At 46.0% G+C, this 18,508-nt stretch overlaps 1 protein-coding gene across 1 annotated transcript in view; it reads left to right on the forward strand.

Annotated features, from left to right (window-relative positions):
- LOC119949907 (zinc finger X-linked protein ZXDB-like) overlaps window positions 1-18,508 on the forward strand; it is a 38,237-nt gene that overhangs the window by 9,706 nt on the left and 10,023 nt on the right. Inside the window, exons 5-9 of the mRNA XM_038771761.1 lie at window positions 5,561-5,731; window positions 9,175-9,869; window positions 12,240-12,324; window positions 16,631-16,800; window positions 18,155-18,294. Of these exons, the coding sequence (XP_038627689.1) occupies window positions 5,561-5,731; window positions 9,175-9,869; window positions 12,240-12,324; window positions 16,631-16,800; window positions 18,155-18,294 (1,261 nt within the window). The remainder of the gene's footprint in view (window positions 1-5,560; window positions 5,732-9,174; window positions 9,870-12,239; window positions 12,325-16,630; window positions 16,801-18,154; window positions 18,295-18,508) is intronic.

Consider the following 18,508-nt stretch of genomic DNA (forward strand, 5'->3'; position numbering starts at 1 on the left):
CCACTATTTGTAAATAATGTTTGCACATCCACCCCATTAAATTGTAAACACCTGGATGACAGTGATTGTGCATATTGCATCTTCCTGTATTCTCCCAAGTGCTTAGGATGTCAGCAGCATCGCCTAGTGGATAGACAATGGGCCAGGGAGTCAGAAGGAGGGTCCTAATCACCGTTCTGCCACTTGTCTGCTGTGTGACCTTGGGCAAGTCACTTAACTTCTCTGTGTCTGTTACCATATCTGTAAAATGCGTATTAACACTGTGAGCCTTGTGTGGGACGTGGACTGTGTTCACCCTGATTGGCTTGTATCTACCAAGCACTTAACAAATACTGCAATATATCCCATGTACAGGTACTCAGTGCTTCACACTCAGTAAATAGTGTGGATGATGATTATGATTCATTAATTCATTCAATCGAATTTACTGAGCACCTGCAGTGTGCAGAACACTGTACTAAGTGCCTGGGAGAGTACAGTATAACAATAAACAGACATATTCCCTTCCCACAATGAGTTTACAGTCTACAGTGGGGGAAGACAGACATTAATAAAAATAAATTACAGATGTGAACATAAGTGCTGTGGGGCTGGGAGGGGGGATGAATAAAGGGAGCAAGTCAGGGTATCGCAGAAGGGAGTGGGAGAAGAGGAAAGGGGGCTTAGTCAGGGAGGGCCTCTTGGAGGAGATGTGCCTTCAGTAAGACTTTAAGGGGCGGGGAGAATAATTGTCGGATTTGAGTAGGGAGGGCATTCCAGGCCAGAGGGAGGACGTGGGCGAGGGGTCGGCGGTGAGGTAGACGGGATAGTACAGTGAGAAGGTTGGCATTAGAGGAGCGAAGTGTGCGGGCTGGGTTGTAGTAGGAGAGTAGCGAGGTGAGATAGGGGGCAAGGTGATTGAGTGCTTTAAAGCCAATGGTGAGGAGTTTTTGTCTGATGCAGAGGTGGATGGGCAACTCCTGGAGTTTCTTGAAGAGTGGGGAAACATGTCCTGAACCTGTTTGTAGAAAAATGATCCAGGCAGCAGAGTTGAAGTATGGATTGGAGTGAGGAGAGATGGGACAGGGAGGTCAGCATGGAAGCTGATATGGTAATCAGGGCGGGAGAGGAAAAGTGATTGTATTAACGTGGAGCAGTTTGGATGCAAAGGAAAGGGCGGATTTTAGCAATGTGAAGGTGGAACTGACAGGATTTTAGTGATGGATTGAATACGTGGGTTGAATGAGAAAAAGGACTCAAGGATAATGCCAAGCTTAAGGGCTTGTGAGACAGGAAGGGTGGTGATGCCATCTACAGTGATGGAAAAGCCAGGGGGAGGATGGGGTTTGGAAGGGAAGTTAAGGAGTTCTGTTTTGGACATGTAATACTGGAGGTGACAGGAGGACATCCAAATAGAGATGTCTTGAAGGCAGGAGGAAATGTCAGACTGCAGAGATGGAGAGAGATCAGGGCTGGAGATGTAGATTTGGGTGTCATCTGCCTAGAAGTGATAGTTGAAGGCACTAAAGTTTGGTAGCGTTCAAGGTGAAGGGAGTAGCCTATAGTATTAACCAATATCTTTGTAATGATATTCCCTCCTCAAATCCTGGCACTTAGAATGTGCCAGGCATTGGACTAAGTGCTGAGGTAGAGACAAGATAATCCTCAGTGACTTCACTAAAGAAATTGCAGATGGCAGTTCATTAACTGGGATACATTTGAGAAATAAACCTTTAGAAATGACCAGTTGTAGATAGCACATTCGAGAACAGGAAACATTAAAGGTGAAGACTGGGCAGGCATGAGTATCTGGAGGGCCATAGTGTACTCCGGACTGGATATGAGGCAGGAATGCAGTACCATTATTGATAAAAAGCTAACCTGGAACTAGGATGCATTAAAAGGATTATGCCATGGAAGAGTGAGGAATTTGTCTTTCTTCCACTCTCTGCAACTTGTAGGTAAAGTGGGAGGAGCCGGCCTGCTCTTTGCTCTCCACTGTGCCACTTTGGCACCGTTTCTTTCCCGTCTTTTCCTTTAAAGCCCACTTCATCATCTCCTCCACACACTACAATGGTTAGTTGTCGTCACCCACTGCCCCCTGACTCCACCTCTTATTTCCTGAGCAATTTTGATGCCTTTATCATCTTCTCTCTTCCTCCTCCTGCTCACCGGTCCTCAAGGATTTCAACAATAATGACACCACCGCTGCCCGTTTTCTGTCACTCAACTCTGCCAACCTCCTGCCTCATCCCACCTCACTCACTCATCAATTCGGACATCTACTGGATCACATCGTCACTCTTAATGTCTCTAACCTCACCAACCATGAATCCTCTTCCTTCCTCTGACTCCCAAGCCCATGCTGTTTCCACTGAGCCACATTGCTTCTCTTATGTCTGTCTCCCCCTCTCGATGCTAAGCCCCTTGCAGGCAGGGAACTCTGATGTATTGTCTACTCCCGAACACTTAGCACAGTGCTCTGCACATTGTAAGCGTTCAGTAAATGCCATTGATTGACCCTACTTCTTGGAGTTGTTTTCCTCTTCCTCTGTTGTTGTTCCTGCAGTTCCTTCTCCCCTCACTTCTCTTCCACCCCTTTCTCTGGCTGGAGCTTATCGTGACTGGCTTGTGGGGGCGCCAAAGACGCGTTTCCAGTCTCACCACGTAGATTGCATCAGGTTTGGTTAGTGAAATCTACTCTCACACCCCCAGTCCCCACACGTGTAACAGGTAGCTAAGTTGGACTCAGCTCAAGTGAGAAATTCATCCACATTTGAAGCACATCACAGGCTGCCCACAGTATTTATGAAAGCTCTTTTCTAGACCCAGACAAGACCTAGTGTAGCGTAGTGGAAAGAGCATTGGCCTGGGAGTCGGAGGACCTGGGTTCTAATCTGGCTTCGCCACTTTTCTGAAGTGTGACTTGGGGCAAGGCACTTAACTTCTCTGTGCCTCAGTTTCCTCAACTGTAAAATGGAAGTTAAATACTTGTTCTCCCTTCTACTTAGACTGCAAGCACCATGCGGGATAGGGACTGTGTCTAACCTAATTAACTTGTACCTACCCCAACATTTAGAACAGTGTTTGACACACAGGCACGCAACCTCGGTGTCATCCTCGACCCCGCTCTGTCGTTCACCCCTCACATCCAAGCCGTCACCAAAACCTGCGGGTCTCACCTCCGCAACATCGCCAAGATCCGCCCTTTCCTCTCCATCCAAACCGCTACCCTGCTCGTTCAAGCTCTCATCCTATCCTGTCTGGACTACTGCATCAGCCTTCTCTCTGATCTCCCATCCTCGTGTCTCTCCCCACTTCAATCCATACTTCATGCTGCTGCCTGGATTGTCTTTGTCCAGAAACGCTCTGGGCATGTTACTCCCCTCCTCAAAAATCTCCAGTGGCTACCAATCAATCTGCGCATCAGGCAGAAACTCCTCACCCTGGGCTTCAAGGCTGTCCATCACCTCGCCCCCTCCTACCTCACCTCCCTTCTCTCCTTCTACAGCCCAGCCTGCACCCTCCGCTCCTCTGCCGCTAATCTCCTCACCGTGCCTCATTCTCGCCTGTCCCGCCATCGACCCCCGTCCCACGTCATCCCCCGGGCCTGGAATGCCCTCCCTCTGCCCATCCGCCAAGCTAGCTCTCTTCCTCCCGTCAAGGCCCTACTAAGAGCTCACCTCCTCCAGGAGGCCTTCCCAGACTGAGCCCCTTCCTTCCTCTCCCCCTCGTCCGCCTCTCCATCCCCCCATCTTACCTCCTTCCCTTCCCCACAGCACCTGTATATATGTATATATTTTTGTACATATTTATTACTCTATCTTGTACATATCTATTCTATTTTATTTTGTTAGTATGTTTGGTTTTGTTCTCTGTCTCCCCCTTCTAGACTGTGAGCCCACTGTTGGGTAGGGACTGTCTCTATGTGTTGTCGACTTGTACTTCCCAAGCGCTTAGTACAGTGCTCTGCACACAGTAAGCACTCAATAAATGCGATTGATTGATTGATTTAACAGATACCATTTAAAAATAACAACAAAAAAAACCTCATTCTTCTCCCCTCCTCCCCCCCCCCCCCCCCCCCCCCCCCAATTAAATATGTGCAGTCTTTATTATCCTGGGCTGGCTCAGGGGAAGAATCATGAAGCTTTCCCACGGTCCTTTCTTTTCTCCTTCTACCAGCCTTTCTAAAGGTAGTGGTAAACAGTCTCCAATTTTTAAGCTCAGGTCAAACTTCTTTGAACCCGGGATCCAGTGATGGCCTTTGTATCCTTTGGCCTGATGCCAAGGGACCCGAACACTAAGGTATCCACCACAGAACTCCTTTGGGTGCACTTTGCCACCCCTTCCGGCAACTCCAGCCTTGTCACACATCTCCACTTGAATGATGTTTCTCCCATGCCATCCTTCTAACTCTATGTCCTCTTCCTCAACTCTCGTCATCCTCCTCATCTCCATCTGAAACGAGAGAGCCCGGACCAGCCTCCTTCTCTCCACTTGGCCATCCCACCCATCTGTCTGTTCAGTTGTGATTTGTCAGGCTTAGACTCCAGCTTCATGGGGCCCAGCAGAGTCATGTCCCCCACCTCAGTCAAGCAGACCGCATGCGTAGGGCTCTGAGGGGTGGCCGGAAGTCTGAGTCAAGCCATAAACAATTGTGTGTTTATGAAACATTCCCAGGGTATGCATTTTTGGTAGAAAAAACCCAACAACTGTAAATCCAGATCTGTGCAGCCCAAGAACTTGAGTACAGTGAAGTAGACCTGGGCAGATTTTCAAGTGGGGCACGATAACCAATAGATAGTTCAGTTGCTTGGAATGGCACCATCGCTATGGTCTGTGTTTTTCTTTGCTTCAAGTCCTACCTCTGGCCTGGAATGCCCTCCCTCCTCACATCCACCAAACTAGCTCGCTTCCCCCCTTCAAAGCCCTACTGAAAGCTCACCTCCCCCAGGAAGCCTTCCCAGACTGAGCCCTTTTCCTCTGCTCCTCCTCTCCTCCCCATCGCCCCTGCTCCCTCCCTTTGCTCTAACCCAGTGCTTAGAACAGTGTTTGGCACATAGTAAGTGCTTAACAAATACCATTATTATTGTTATTATTATTATTATTATTACCTCCCTCCCCACCCCACAGCACTTCTGTATATATGTACATATTTATTATTCTATTTATTTTATTAACAACATGTATCTAAAATTTAACTTATATCGATGCTATTGCTACTTGTTTTGTTGTCTGTCTCCCCCCTTCTAGACTGTGAGCCTGTTGTTGGGTAGGGATTGTCTCTATTTGTTGCCGAATTGTACTTTCCAAGCGCTTAGTACAGTGCTGTGCACACAGTAAGCGCTCAATAAATAAGATTGAATGAATGATGCTTCTGCTGCTCATTGCTTATATTTGGGGTGTATTTTATATACACGTATATGTACACAAAAAGGTACGTATGTTCGGGTGTCAAAATATAGAAAATCACCTTTTTAACGATTTTTGTTTTATTTCCCAACAGGGCATTTTAAGTATTATCTGCTTTTTGGCACCATCTGCCTCGAGTTAAACTTTTTCCATACTTCTGTTGTAGGGTGCTGTGCTAAGTTCTCTGCACGTAGTAGTTTGTACATTCACTCTAAGAAACACCTTCAAGATGTGGATTCCTTAAAAAGCCGCTGTCTTGTTTCCAGTTGTAGTAAACTATTCACATCGAAGCACAGTATGACGGCTCACATGATCAAACAGCACAACTTCAGTCCAGGTAGAATATTTGCTTCAACTCTGCGAGAGGGAGAAGTCTAATATAGTAAAAGGGCAAAAGCTAAGTGGCAAAATATGCGCTTTGGAGGGCCTTTGCGTTTTCAAGTTATTTTTACGAGAACTGCTCTAGAGAGCTCAAGTAAAATGTAGCCAGTTTTGATAGGAATTTTATGACGTGTGACAGAATGTACTTGCCAAATTGAGAGAGACTTTTACAAATCAGAAATGTAGAAAGCTTATTAAGTATTCAGGAACCAAAGCCAGTCCAGATGACATTTTGATAACCAAACAGAATTAGATTTTGGGCACGAATGTGCCAAATTTTGTTTATCTTTCTGTGTTTTTTAATGATTGTCCATAGTAATCCAAATTCATGTAACTACTTGATTTGAATGATCAAAGTGTAGCTATTCAGCTTTCCATGATACTCAGAATTTGCATTACATTTGAGAGAGAGATGAAGGGTACTTAACAGTACCTCAGGACAATTGAATGTATTTAGGCATATTTTGTTTGCAGATTCTGTGACATGAGATGATCTTTTCAAAAAGAACCCCATACTATTTTGCATTAAATATCTATTCTGATGGTGTTTGGAGGTTATTCCTGAAGATTTATGGAAAGATCAGGAACTGATTTTGTTTAGTGAAAGAGTCATGGTCTGATTCAGTTCTTCCTGAAACCATGAATGAATTCATTCAGAAATGTGAAATGCTTCCCTTCCTCCGATTTCTGGTGATTTATTGGTTGATTCCCATAAATTCAGGGTTTTATTTATATAATAAGTTCTAAACGAAATACTGGAAGAATGTCTACCAATTATTTTATAATTTTATATTTTGTTTTCCCTCTAGGGATTTAATTAGGAATGGAAATTATGAAGAAATGAACCTAGGAAAGGTAGCAAAGAAAACACTTTGGGGTCTAAGCTGTTTTTAGAGGGATTTGATTCAGCTTCCACCCCTTTCGCCTGTAAGTCAGAGTAGGGGCAAATCAGGGTACTGGCAGAGCCTTCCTTCTTTCTCAGCCTGTGATTTTAAAGTCTTTTTGCCCCAAGTTTACCACACACTGGCTCCTGGAAGTGGAGCAGTGACATACCAGATGTACCTGTTCCTATGTAAATTAATGGTACTTACTGAGCGTTTATGGTGGGCAGAGCGCTGTACTAAGTGCCAGATCACGATGACACTGCCACAGGCACTCAGATGCGATAGGTATGGACACCAGAAGTTTGGAGCCTAGTGGTGTGGCATCAGAGGGGGAATTCCAGGAACAGCGAGGGAGCTTCTATTGCTCTGGAAGGACCAGTCCATGCAATTGCTTGAGGAGAATCCTTGTACAAGGCTGCTGTTTCTGGAGGTACCCTGGCTCCCAGACCAATTCTCTGGGTTCACATTGTCCTGGCCCAGTAGCGCTGAAACTTTCCACTGATTTACATGCCCTAAGCCTATAGCTAGTTAGCCCTGTAGCTCCCCAGGGAAGTATAAAGCAGGACTGTGATTCTTCAAAATAACTGGCGTTCAGCTATGTAAAGCAACGTTCAAAGGCTGCGCCGCTGTTTCCCACACTTCTTCAGTTAAAATGCGTAGTCGGGATACAACGGAGGTCACAGTTCTGCTCACAGTATCTAGAATGATTACTACATATTTAAAAAGAAATGCTTTGCATCTTGTTTTAAGGATTGGAAAGGTTCACCCAGTGCCCTCATACTTTATGCTAGCTCTTTTGATACTTGATTGTCCCTTGAAGATTTTGCTAAACTCCTCCTAGTCCTTTGACTTTTGAAAACAAGGCTCCCATTTTATGCTCTTTCTGCTCTTTCTCAGAAGGGGTCCTTAGTGAGCGAGGGACCATCTGAATTTGATAATGTCGATTTTTTTAAACTCCAAAATGACGACCTGGGTGCTGCCAGAAAACCAAGTATCTGAATCCCCCCCCCGCCCCACCAACACCATTTTTTGGGGAGGTGCTCTCCAATAGTTATGTTTATCAGTACAGCCGATTGAAAATAACAAAGCAGGCAGTCTCGCTAAGCATTCATAGTTTAATGCTATGCTAAGTTTGGGATTAGCTTGCAGGTGCTGCAGGAAGGACTAAATTTTCCCTGCTCTGCACATAAGGATATTGGCTTGAGGAGGTGGGATGTGGGGGCAGTGGGGAGGGGAGAGGGGAGGTGGGGATATATGCATCAGCACAGGAACAGTAATCACAGATTCCTAGGAAATGAAGCCTAATCTGAGCCTTAATCCACCCCCCTAGTTATTTGGCTCCTCCCACCCCCAGCTTTCTGACTCTCAGGTACTGGGGATTGCAAACTCTCAGACTTACTCGGCAAATCTCCAACAAACTAATAAGGACATCATTTGTCTTTTAGCAGAAACACCTATTGAGCTATGCTGTTGGATGCTTAATTTATTTACCGATCTCACCAGTAATAACAATTAATAATAATAATAATAATAATTTTATGGTGCTTGTTAAATGCTTACTATGTGGCAAGCACTGTACTAAACACTGGGGTAGATATACATTAATCAGGTCGGACACAATCTCTGTCCCACGTGGGGCACACACTCTAACTAGGAGGACGTAGGATTTAATCCCCATTTTACAGATGAGGTAACTGAGGCCTAGAGAAGTGACTTGACCAAGGTGAGGCAGCAGACCCATGACAGAGCTCTGACTCCCAGGCCTGTGCTCTTTCCACTAGGCAACACTGCTTTTCCAGTAACAAGCAGCCTCTCTTGTTGCACTTGAGGGTAGTGCAACAAGGGGGCCAATTTGCTTGTTTTACAGGCTGACCTGCTGCTCTCTCCTCTCCCTCCCACCCTCCCAAAGCTGGTTTGCTTCTGGTCATCTTCCTGGTTAAGGGGCAGATCAGGGGGACAAGTGTAAATGACCATTCTTCTTTGGTCCAGAGATGGCCTAGAAGTTTGGGCTTACTCTAATACATGACCCCAGAACAACTCCAACCCAGACTCTGTGGGTGAAGTGACCAAGCACCGTTCACTCTGGCATTTGTCTAAGCAATGATGTCAACAAAAGTTGGTTCAAACTGATTGAATTCCCACTGAATTGGGTGTATTGAGGATTGGTGTATAAATTTGGCACATTCCCTACCTTTAATGGCATAATAATAATAGTAATGGTATTGGTTAAGCATTCACTATATGTCAAGCAGTGAACCATGGGGGAAACAAGACCGCCACTCCAGAGTCAACGTATCCCTAGGTAAAGGTTACATATCAACCACACGCCCAGGGAATGTTCACTGAAGTCCCGGGGAAACTATATCCTGAGCCCGGTGTGAGGTAGTAAGCAGTTCTAGGTACGGGGAATAGATTGGGCAGAGGACAGCGTGGTGCTTAATCTCTTTAATATGGATAAAGTCTACTGTCCTTTGGTGCCCCAGAATAACCATGTGGAAAACTCATTCTTTTTTAGATCTCTTAACCCAGCTTGAAGCTACAACTTCCCTTACACCTAGCAGCGAACTTACCAGCCCAGGGCAAAATGATCTCAGCAATGTAGATCTTGTGTCTCTCTTTAATGTATCTGGTAATGGTTCTACAGTTGCAACCGACGTAGCACTGGTGAACTCTGGAATTCTCACTATTGATGTTGCTTCAGTGAGTTCAACTCTTGGAGGGAACCTTCCTGTTAATAATAATAATAATAGCAATTCCTTAGGGCAGACGGTGGACCCATTGATCTTGGTGGCTAGCAACGATAACCCTCACGGTTTGGACAATTCTCTCTTACTTGGAACCACTGCCACCGTCTTACAGCAAAGCACTTTAAATCTGGATGATGTACAGACTGTAAATGCAGAAGCCTTAGGTTCTCTGGCATCCTTATCCTTGAAGAATTCCAGTCAGGATCTCCATGGCTTGACATCCAGCAATAATCTCACAATAGACTCTGCCACATTGACCCCGTCAAGCAGCCTCAGTGGAAACTGTGTCCCTGAACTACTGACGCCAACAAAAAGCGAACAAAACTTGCTTCCTGGCTCAGACGTTGTCGGACAGCAGGAAGGAAGCAAAGTGGTGACTCAATTTGTATTCTCCAATCCCACGGGAAGCTACAGTGCTCAAAAAGAAATGGATCTTAGCACAGTGACTGGCAGCTCATTTTTGGTATGCAGTAACTATATTCAGTATTCACCGGATGACTGAATCATCTTTTTTTCTTCTTTTTGAGGATGTTCGAGTGCTGGCTTAAATTTATATGCAGACCTTTCTCACATGTTTCTTTTGGTGAAGGAAATAAGACTTCATAGCAAAGAGAGATGTTGAGGATGCTTCCAAAGACTTCTTAGGGTCATGAGGGGGAAGAAAGACACCGTGTAAATTTTTCAAAAAGAGCAGAATTGGGTATTTGCTCACTACCAGATTAAAAAATTAGGCCTTGAGGGAGAACACTAACGAGGGAATGTATAGAGGGGGACAGATCATTTTGTGTGTGTGTGTGTGCGCGTGTGCGTGCACGTAATGCAGTGTTCATGAAGGGTTGTAGAAGTAAGGAATTTAGCTTCATGGATGGATCTATAATAGGAAAAAAACCACGTGGGTGAATTTGTCTTGGAAGGTATTAATCTTCCACCTCCAGCAGTTTGGACTAATTTATCCTCTTTTGGTGGAGGGCGACCAAGCATTTTTCAATAATGCTAATGAATAACCCACTTTGACTTTAGAGTGCATTAGTGTTATTTACACTGGCAGGTGAATAGATTTTAAAAAAAGTTTTAAAGTTTGTTTTTTTTTCAAACTTTCGGCTAAATGGGCAGGAGAAGCAAACAAAGACCTTCCGGGTCTCAGAGTTGAATTATCTGTTATAGATCCAGCCCAAGTCCCAAACCCATTTCTTTTTATTTTAAAACAAGGAAATGCCGATTCTCATTTCTTCTTTTCCAGTGCAACATTCAGGTAAATATTTATCAATAGTTACCAGGACCTGCCTATTAACAGGTGGCCACACCCACATGATGCCATTCAGTTTTAACCAGGGAAGTTAGAACCTAATGGATTGGCAAGCCAACACTGGGGGAGCTCTTTTTCACTTATCCTGGGGACTTCTTGAAAATTGGCCCCCGAGAAACCCTAGTTCTCAGTTACAGCAGGTCAGGCAGAAAAGCAAGCCAGAGGCCAAACTTGAACACAGTGTAGGGTCCTCCTGGAGAAATCATTCACTGGTTATTTATTGAGTGCTTACTGTGTAGTGAACAGTTCTAAGCACTTAGGAAAGTACAGTGTAATGGAATTGGTAGGTATGTTCCCTGCCCACAAGGAGCTCACAGTCTAGAAGAAAGTGATGGAGAGTGGTCCTTACTCTAAACCCCTCCCCATACAGTCTTTGGCAATGGGCCTGTCGGGCTCCTCCCTAAACAGGCTGGAAGGGAGACCTCTAAATCCCAGAGCTAGGTATGCCAAGTGCTGACTCCTGGCCCCAGGGAAGTAGTCCTGGGGTACTGCCCCCTGCTACTATCTAGTGGGTGGTTCCTCCGTTCCCCTGTACTCCCAATATCCTGAGCCTCCTTGGGAAGGAGGGAGGTAGTCCTCTTGAAATACTACTACTAATACTACTACTACTAATAATAATGGCATTTGTTAAGTATTTAAACGGTGTACAAAGCACTGTACTAAGCACTGGGGTTGATACAATATAATCAGAGTGGTCCCTGTCCCATGTGGGACTCACAGTCGAAAAGGGAAGGAGGACAAGCACCAAATCCCCATTTTGCAGATGAGAAAACTGAGGCACAGAGAAGTTTATTGATGTGCCCAAGGTCACGGAGCAGGCAAGTGGCAGAGCTGGGATGAGAACCCAGGGATTGGGATATACCCTCCCTTGAATCCTTATGTTCTCCTCACCCAGTTTAATTCCTTGCTAATGGCAAGGGAGAGAGATCAGAGGGGATGACTACTTGAGCTGCCTCCTCCCTCCCTCCTTTCCTCCCTCTCCACCTTTACTTGTCCTTTGACTTCCCTGCTGCTGACACGGGAGTTCTATTGTTTCATTTTTCTGGAGTTTACTGAAAACACAGAATGCTCTTATTTAGATATTGGTGTACAATAGTTATATTTTTATAGCTACCTGAACTTTATAGTTGTATAAACTCTATGTTGCTATAGTTATCTGTTTTCTAGATATATATATATATATATATATATGTATATAGCTATGTTATAGTTCAATTTTTATACAAAGACTCGAACAGAATTGCAGCATGCCGTTTGAATCTTTGCAATTCCAGTGGCCAGAGAGGGTTGGACTGCTTCAGTTTGTGAGCATTGGGCACATGTGAAGCCAGCAGCTTGCCTTTTGGTATGCATTGTTCTTAATATTTATAATAATTATGGTATTTTTTATGCGCTATGTGCCAAGCACTGTTATAAGTGCTGGGGTAGATATGAGTTAATCAGGTTGAACATGGTCCCTGTGTCCTTGAATTTTTTTAATTACTCTTTAGATAAGTGATTAACAAGCTTTTTCTCTTGTCTTGCTAGGAGAGTGGAGGCTCAGCCAGGACAGACTACCGAGCTATTCAACTAGCCAAGAAAAAAAAGCAGAGAGGAACAGGAAGCAGCACAGGTGAGGATGTATGTGCCATACTGATTCTCTGGTGGTTTTAAAATCAGATTCTCTACAAATGGATCAGCTGATTTTGTTAGAACTATGAAATCTAGGGAAACTGGGATTCAAGAATCAGATTAGAACCTGTGGTTTGATGCTAAATTATGTATTAATGCATTTGAGCTTCATTAGCAGTTGAACAAAATGTTTTTTCAAAGCCACTTGCTTTGTGCTTGGATCAACTCTTTAGCTCCAAAAAAACCAACAAAAACCCCACCGACACCCAACTACAAGGATTGCAAAGTTCAATGATGTGTTTTTGTGACGTTAGCATGATTGAATTTAACTGAGGTGCTGATGGTATGCAGAGATCAAAGCACTGTCTAAGAAGCTAGTAGTCATCTGCATTTCTTACTAGCCTACTATGAGAAACACAGACTTCATAGTTGCAGTCAACTGGAGCGTTTTCATAGTTTCTTCAGAATTTAGTAATCATAAACTGGAAGAGCTGGAGGTGGCGATAAGAAATGGAAGGAGCAGCCACCTCTCGGGAAGATGCCAGTGCTGACCTTGCGAAGGTTGTGGCAACGAGCAGATTTGGGAAACAGGTCTGGCATCAGGGAGGGAAAAGCTGGATTGAATGGCAGCCAGTAGAATTTTATGGACGTGGGATTGTTGCTATAGATGGTCCAGGTTTCTATAGACCAGGGGTTGGCAATCCTTTTGGACAGAAGAGCCAAACAAAATGTGCATCAACTTCTCAAAGGTTTCAAAAATCCAATCACACAGTGTACGGGCCCACACGTGTTGTTGCGTCATGCTGCACATGGCCCAATGTGATGAAGCTACTGCTGCGTGGCTGCTTCCTAGCAGCAGTGACTGCCATCCGAGGGGAGGATTGGCGCGATATGACAGGTCGGTCATCATGTCAGAGGTCAGTTTCTTCCCCCTCCCCATGTCCCAGGGATGCGAGAGGCCAGGGCCCACTTGGCTGGGCACAGGTAGTAGCACTGGGGCTCCTTCCTCACCATTTGAATCCCGCAGCAGAGGATAGGAGTCCTTCCTCATCCCCCACAGAAGCTGAGAGTGGTCTTGCTGTCCCCGGCTGTCCTTGCCCTATGGTGAGTCACAGATATCAGTTCTCCTGCTGTGGTGTGAGGGTAGTGGGGAGAGTTTCCCATAGCCCCTGACCTTGTTCCTTCCCCTCCCCATGTCTCTCCCCATCCTTCCCCCATCTCCCCCATTATCTGGATTGGTGGCTGGCATTTTCTGTCTTCCCTCCCGGCTTTGGAGGGCTGCCCAGTCTGTGGGAGCCCCCAGTTGGGTGGGGATTCCCCCTCCACAAAGGGTTGAGAACACCCTCCCTGGGCTTTATGGGTAAGGATTCTCTAAGTTGGGAGGGCCGAGCGGCATGAATCCAAGCCCACCTGGGGCCACTTTTTGAGTCGCGAAGTTCCCCAAGGCAGGGGCTGGCAGGCTGGGGCTGAGTACCCACCCTGCTAGTTGGCTGCCTCTTGCTAACTTAACCCACCTTCTCTCCCTCATACATGGCAGCCCTGTGCCCTCTACTGGGGCTATTAGATGGCTCATGACTGCAGTGCCGTAAGGTGTTTGGCAGGTGTCTCTCCTTAGCCCGAGGCTCTGGTCTAGCCCCTCTGGTGCTAACCTTCTCACTGTGCCTCGATTTCACCTGTCCTCGACCCCTGGCCCACGTCCTACCTCTGTCCTGGAATGCCCTCCCTCCTCAAATCCGCCAAACAATCACTCTTACCCCCCCTTCAAAGCCCTACTGAAGGCTCACATCCTCCGAGGCCTTTGCAGACTAAGCCCCCCTTTTCCTCAGCCCCCCTCCCTTCCACATCACCTTGACTCGCTCCCTTTGTTCTTCCCCCCCCTCTTCCCACCCCACAGCACTTCTGTATGTTTGTATGTATCTATAATTATACTTATATTGATCCTGTTTACTTGTTTTGATGTCTGTCTTCCCCCCTTCTAGACTGTGGACAAGAATTGTCTCTATTTCTGAATTGTACTTTCCAAGTGCTCAGTACAGTGCTCTGCACACAGTAAGCACTCAGTAAATACAATTGAATGAATGAATGATTGAGCGCTCACCTCCTCCAGGAGGCCTTCCCAGACTGAGCCCCCTTTTTCCTCTCCCCCCCATCCCCCCTGCCCTACCTCCTTCCCCTCCCCACAGCAGCCGTATATATGCTTGTACAGATTTATTACTCTATTTTTTTACTTGTACATATTTACTATTCTATTTTGTTAATGATGTGCATCTAGCTTTACTTCTATTTATTTTGATGACTTGACACCTGTCCACATGTTTGTTTTGTTGTCTGTCTCCCCCTTCTAGACTGTGAGCCCATTGTTGGGTAGGGACCATCTCTGTATGTTGCCAACTTGTACTTCCCAAGCACTTAGTACAGTGCTCTGCACACAGTAAGCACTCAATAAATATGATTGAATGAATGAACCATATTTGATTCCAAGAAGAGCCATAGGTTTCTGCCCCTGTTTTAGGCAGAAGGACTTGTTAGCATCAGAATTGATTGAGTGCCTGCAGTCAGAGTCTACAGGCTCATGAGAACACAGAATATAAGTGAAAGGCATGATCCCTGCCCGCAAGAAGCTTTCGAGGAAGATGGCAGACATAGATTGTATGTGTCCAGAGGGAGCAATAGGGAAAGCATAGAAACAGATGATAATGATAAAAGTCAACTGGGGGAAAAAAAATCGAATGAATAAGCCAATTCATTTTTAAAATGCTAAATAATAATAATGATGGTATTTGTTCAGTGCAAAGCACTATTCGAAGTGCTGGAGGGATTCAAGGTGATCAGGTTGTCCCACGTGGGGCTCACAATCTTAATCCCCGTTTTACAGATGAGGTAACAGGCACAGAGAAGTTAAGTGATTTGCCCAAAGTCACACAGCCAATACGTGGCGGAGCCGGGATTAGAACCCATTACCTCTGACTCCCAAGCCCGTGCTCTTTCCACTGAGCCACGCTGATTCTCTAAATGCTAAAGGTTGCAAATAAGAAGATTTGATAAGGGAGGTGGGGATTGCTTCCAAGATCTGTAACTAATTTGAATGTCTGTCTCCCCTACTAGATTGAAAGGTCCTCAAATGTTGGGATCGTGCCTACGAACTCTATTGCATTGTAATAGTTTTTATTAAGCACTTCACTATATCCAGAGCACTGTACTAAGCTCTGGGAAGGAGTATATAGATGGGAGTTAAACATGGAAGCTTAGTACAATGCTCTGCCCACAATAAGAGCTCAGTCCCGTTAATTTATTGATCGGAGAGTGCCTCCTGGAGACGGTGTTTTCTAGGAGGGCCTGGAAGGTTGAGAGGGTTGTGGTTTGGGGAATTTGAAGGGAAGGATGTGCTCACTGGATTGGAGACCAGAGCTTCAAAGATAACATTTAGAAATGGAGTGATACATGCTTCTAGGTGCTGAACTTGAAAATATTTAGTGTTTGTTCTTTAAACTAGAAAGGTATTTGAATCCTTGGGAAGATAAGGCAATTCCAGGATTGTTCTAGGGAGTTTGGGTCTGCTCTTGGGCAGTCTCGGATGGAGGAGGCAGTGTGGGGAGGTGTGCTCATCTGAGTTTGGAACCTGCCCCCTCTTCGGTCTCTATACCAGTCTCTGAATTGGTCTAGTTTCTTGGGATGTTTTTGGTTAGGGCAGTCTAGTCCACTACCAGAATTCAGTCAGTTTCACAGGCAGGGGCAGGTGTATAGGGTCCTAAATGAATCATTCTAGACCTTGATATAATAATAATAATGATGGCATTTATTAAGTGCTTACTATGTGCAAAGCACTGTTCTAAGTGCTGGAAAGGTTACAAGGTGATCAGGTTGTCCCATGTGGGGCTCACAGTCTTAATCCCCATTTGACAGATGAAGTAACTGAGGCACAGAGAAGTTAAGTAACTTGCCCAAAGTCACACAGCTAAGTGGCGGAGCCAGAATTTGAACCCATGACTTCTGACTCCAAAGCCCATGCTCTTTCCACTGAGCCACGCTGCTTCTCAAGCCACACCATGCCAGAGTACATGGTGGCTTTGTAACCCTTGTAGGCAAATCTGTAGATTCAGCTGGCCAGCCAGTTAATCGGTGGACTACTGAGTGCTAAATGCATGCAGAGCACTGTACTAAGTGTTTGGGATACTAGAAGTTTTGGGGATTTTCATGGTAAAGGGTTTTAGAATGCTGTGGCATTGGTAGTTGCTACCAATTGATGTATTTGGTCTGCCACGTGAATGTTAAATGTGTGTGTCATATGTTACCCTGTTTCAACTCAGGAGCGTCAGGCTCTGCTCAGAGGAAAAGCAAAAGCGACAAAGTCAGTACTCCCAGCGTCTCCACAGGTCTTAGCTGTCGGTTGAGTGGAAGCATCGTAGTGCCAAGTGGAGGCTTAATGATACGAGATCCAGCCACCGGAGCCCAATATGTTCAGATCCAGTTATTGCAGGTAAGAGGGAGTGATTCAGAGGAAGGAAAAGATCACATTAGAAGTTGTTTGGAATCTGATGTGTGTTAACTTGTATTATAATATTGAAATGATCATACATGATATGAATGACTACACACTTTACTCTTTATTTCATCTCAAAACTTAGTTTGCTTATACTTTGCTACTGTGCCCCTCTTTGGCCCCCACCTGAGAGAAATGAAAGATCAATGAGCAGGTTTGCAGAAATGGTGGATCAGGTTATGAATAGCACCTAGAAAACCAGACTGGTTTTACTGGTGACTTGGGTTTGGGAGCAGCCCTTCCACTGCTGCTTCTGTTTCAGAGGCTTAGCTGCTCTGCATCTTGTAGCCCTGGAGCCCTTAAACATTACCAGTTCCCTCCCTGTGTGGTTGGCCAAGGGTGGCGGTTGAGGGAGAAGGGTTAGAAAAGCACCAAGAAGGTGTCCTGGATCACATGCAAGGTGCTGCTATCAGATGCCTGGCATTGCAGCAATTTTTGCTGCAGTGTTGGGCCGAGCACACTGTGCACAACGTGCTTTCTGCCAAGGTAAGTCTTTCCCTGCCCCGCCCCCTGCCCCCGCCCCGCCCACACTCTCCTCTTGACCTGGTCTCCCGGCACTTAGGGTTGCCGCCGATGTGGCTTTCCTGCCTCCATCTCTTTCCCCCTCGTGTCCCCCCCCCCACAAAACTTTCCCCCACTCCCCATCCCCATGGGCGCCCCCCCACGCTCTCCCCTCCTCTGCTCCCCTCCAGGCCAGTCCAACAATCGTAACCAGTCCTGGCTTTTTTCTTTTCAAACTGGGGTGGCAGCAGTTGTTTCCCGGTCTCCTTCTCCTACCTGCCTTGGTCCTCCCCCATCCCTGGACTCCGGCAACTCCAGTAAGGGTCGTCTTCTGTGGAAACAGGGGAGTGATGGGAGGTTGTGACTAAGCTTTTTTGTTTGTTTTTTCAAAGTTTTCTAAAAGAGAAAAGCCAGGTCTGGTTATGAGTGCTGAACTTGCCTAGCGTGGGGGGGTCGGAGGGTGGCGGGAGGACAAGAGAGCGTGTCCGGGGGGGCGTGCAGGGAGGGAGAGAAGGTAAGTTTGGGGTGCCAGGGGGAGCGGGGGTGGTGGTGGTAGAAAAGCCCTGTTGGCAGCAGCTCCAAAAGCAGGGAGGGCTGGGTGAGGTGGGGAATGGGCGGGGAGGGCTGACTTATCTGGCAGGTGAATCCGCAAACGCGGAAAGCCGAGCACAAATCATTTCATCGCGAAGTGATTTTCCGCCAGGCTGTTGTGGAACCTGCCCGATAAACTGATTTGTCATTGCTGAGAAGACTGAGTTTTTCCAGCCCTGCCCATAATCCTTTATTGTAGGGTGAGTCCACAATCCTGGCAAATCCTGCATTTAAAAACAATCCCATCCTGTTATGGAAAAACACCAATGTACTCCACTACACTCCCTCCTTGGATTATTTCAACCTCAGGGTGACGCCCCTTTGCATCCTGTCCTGCAGGTAAGGCCAGCACTTCACTGACGCTAAGAATCCCCAAGGACCACTTTTTAGGGCTTAGGAAAACCAGCCAATAGCACCATTCCTCAAAGCCTCTATATGCTGAGACAGACATGATGGGTTTGAGGGTTCTGAAAAATGGGTTTGGGATTAGGTTGGCTCAGACCTCAGTCAGATCCTTCGTTTAGACAGAGGAGAGACTGCAGGGGGCCTGGGT

The sequence above is a fragment of the Tachyglossus aculeatus genome, chromosome X1 (assembly GCF_015852505.1).
Source record: "Tachyglossus aculeatus isolate mTacAcu1 chromosome X1, mTacAcu1.pri, whole genome shotgun sequence".
Classification (NCBI taxonomy): Eukaryota; Metazoa; Chordata; class Mammalia; order Monotremata; family Tachyglossidae; genus Tachyglossus; species Tachyglossus aculeatus.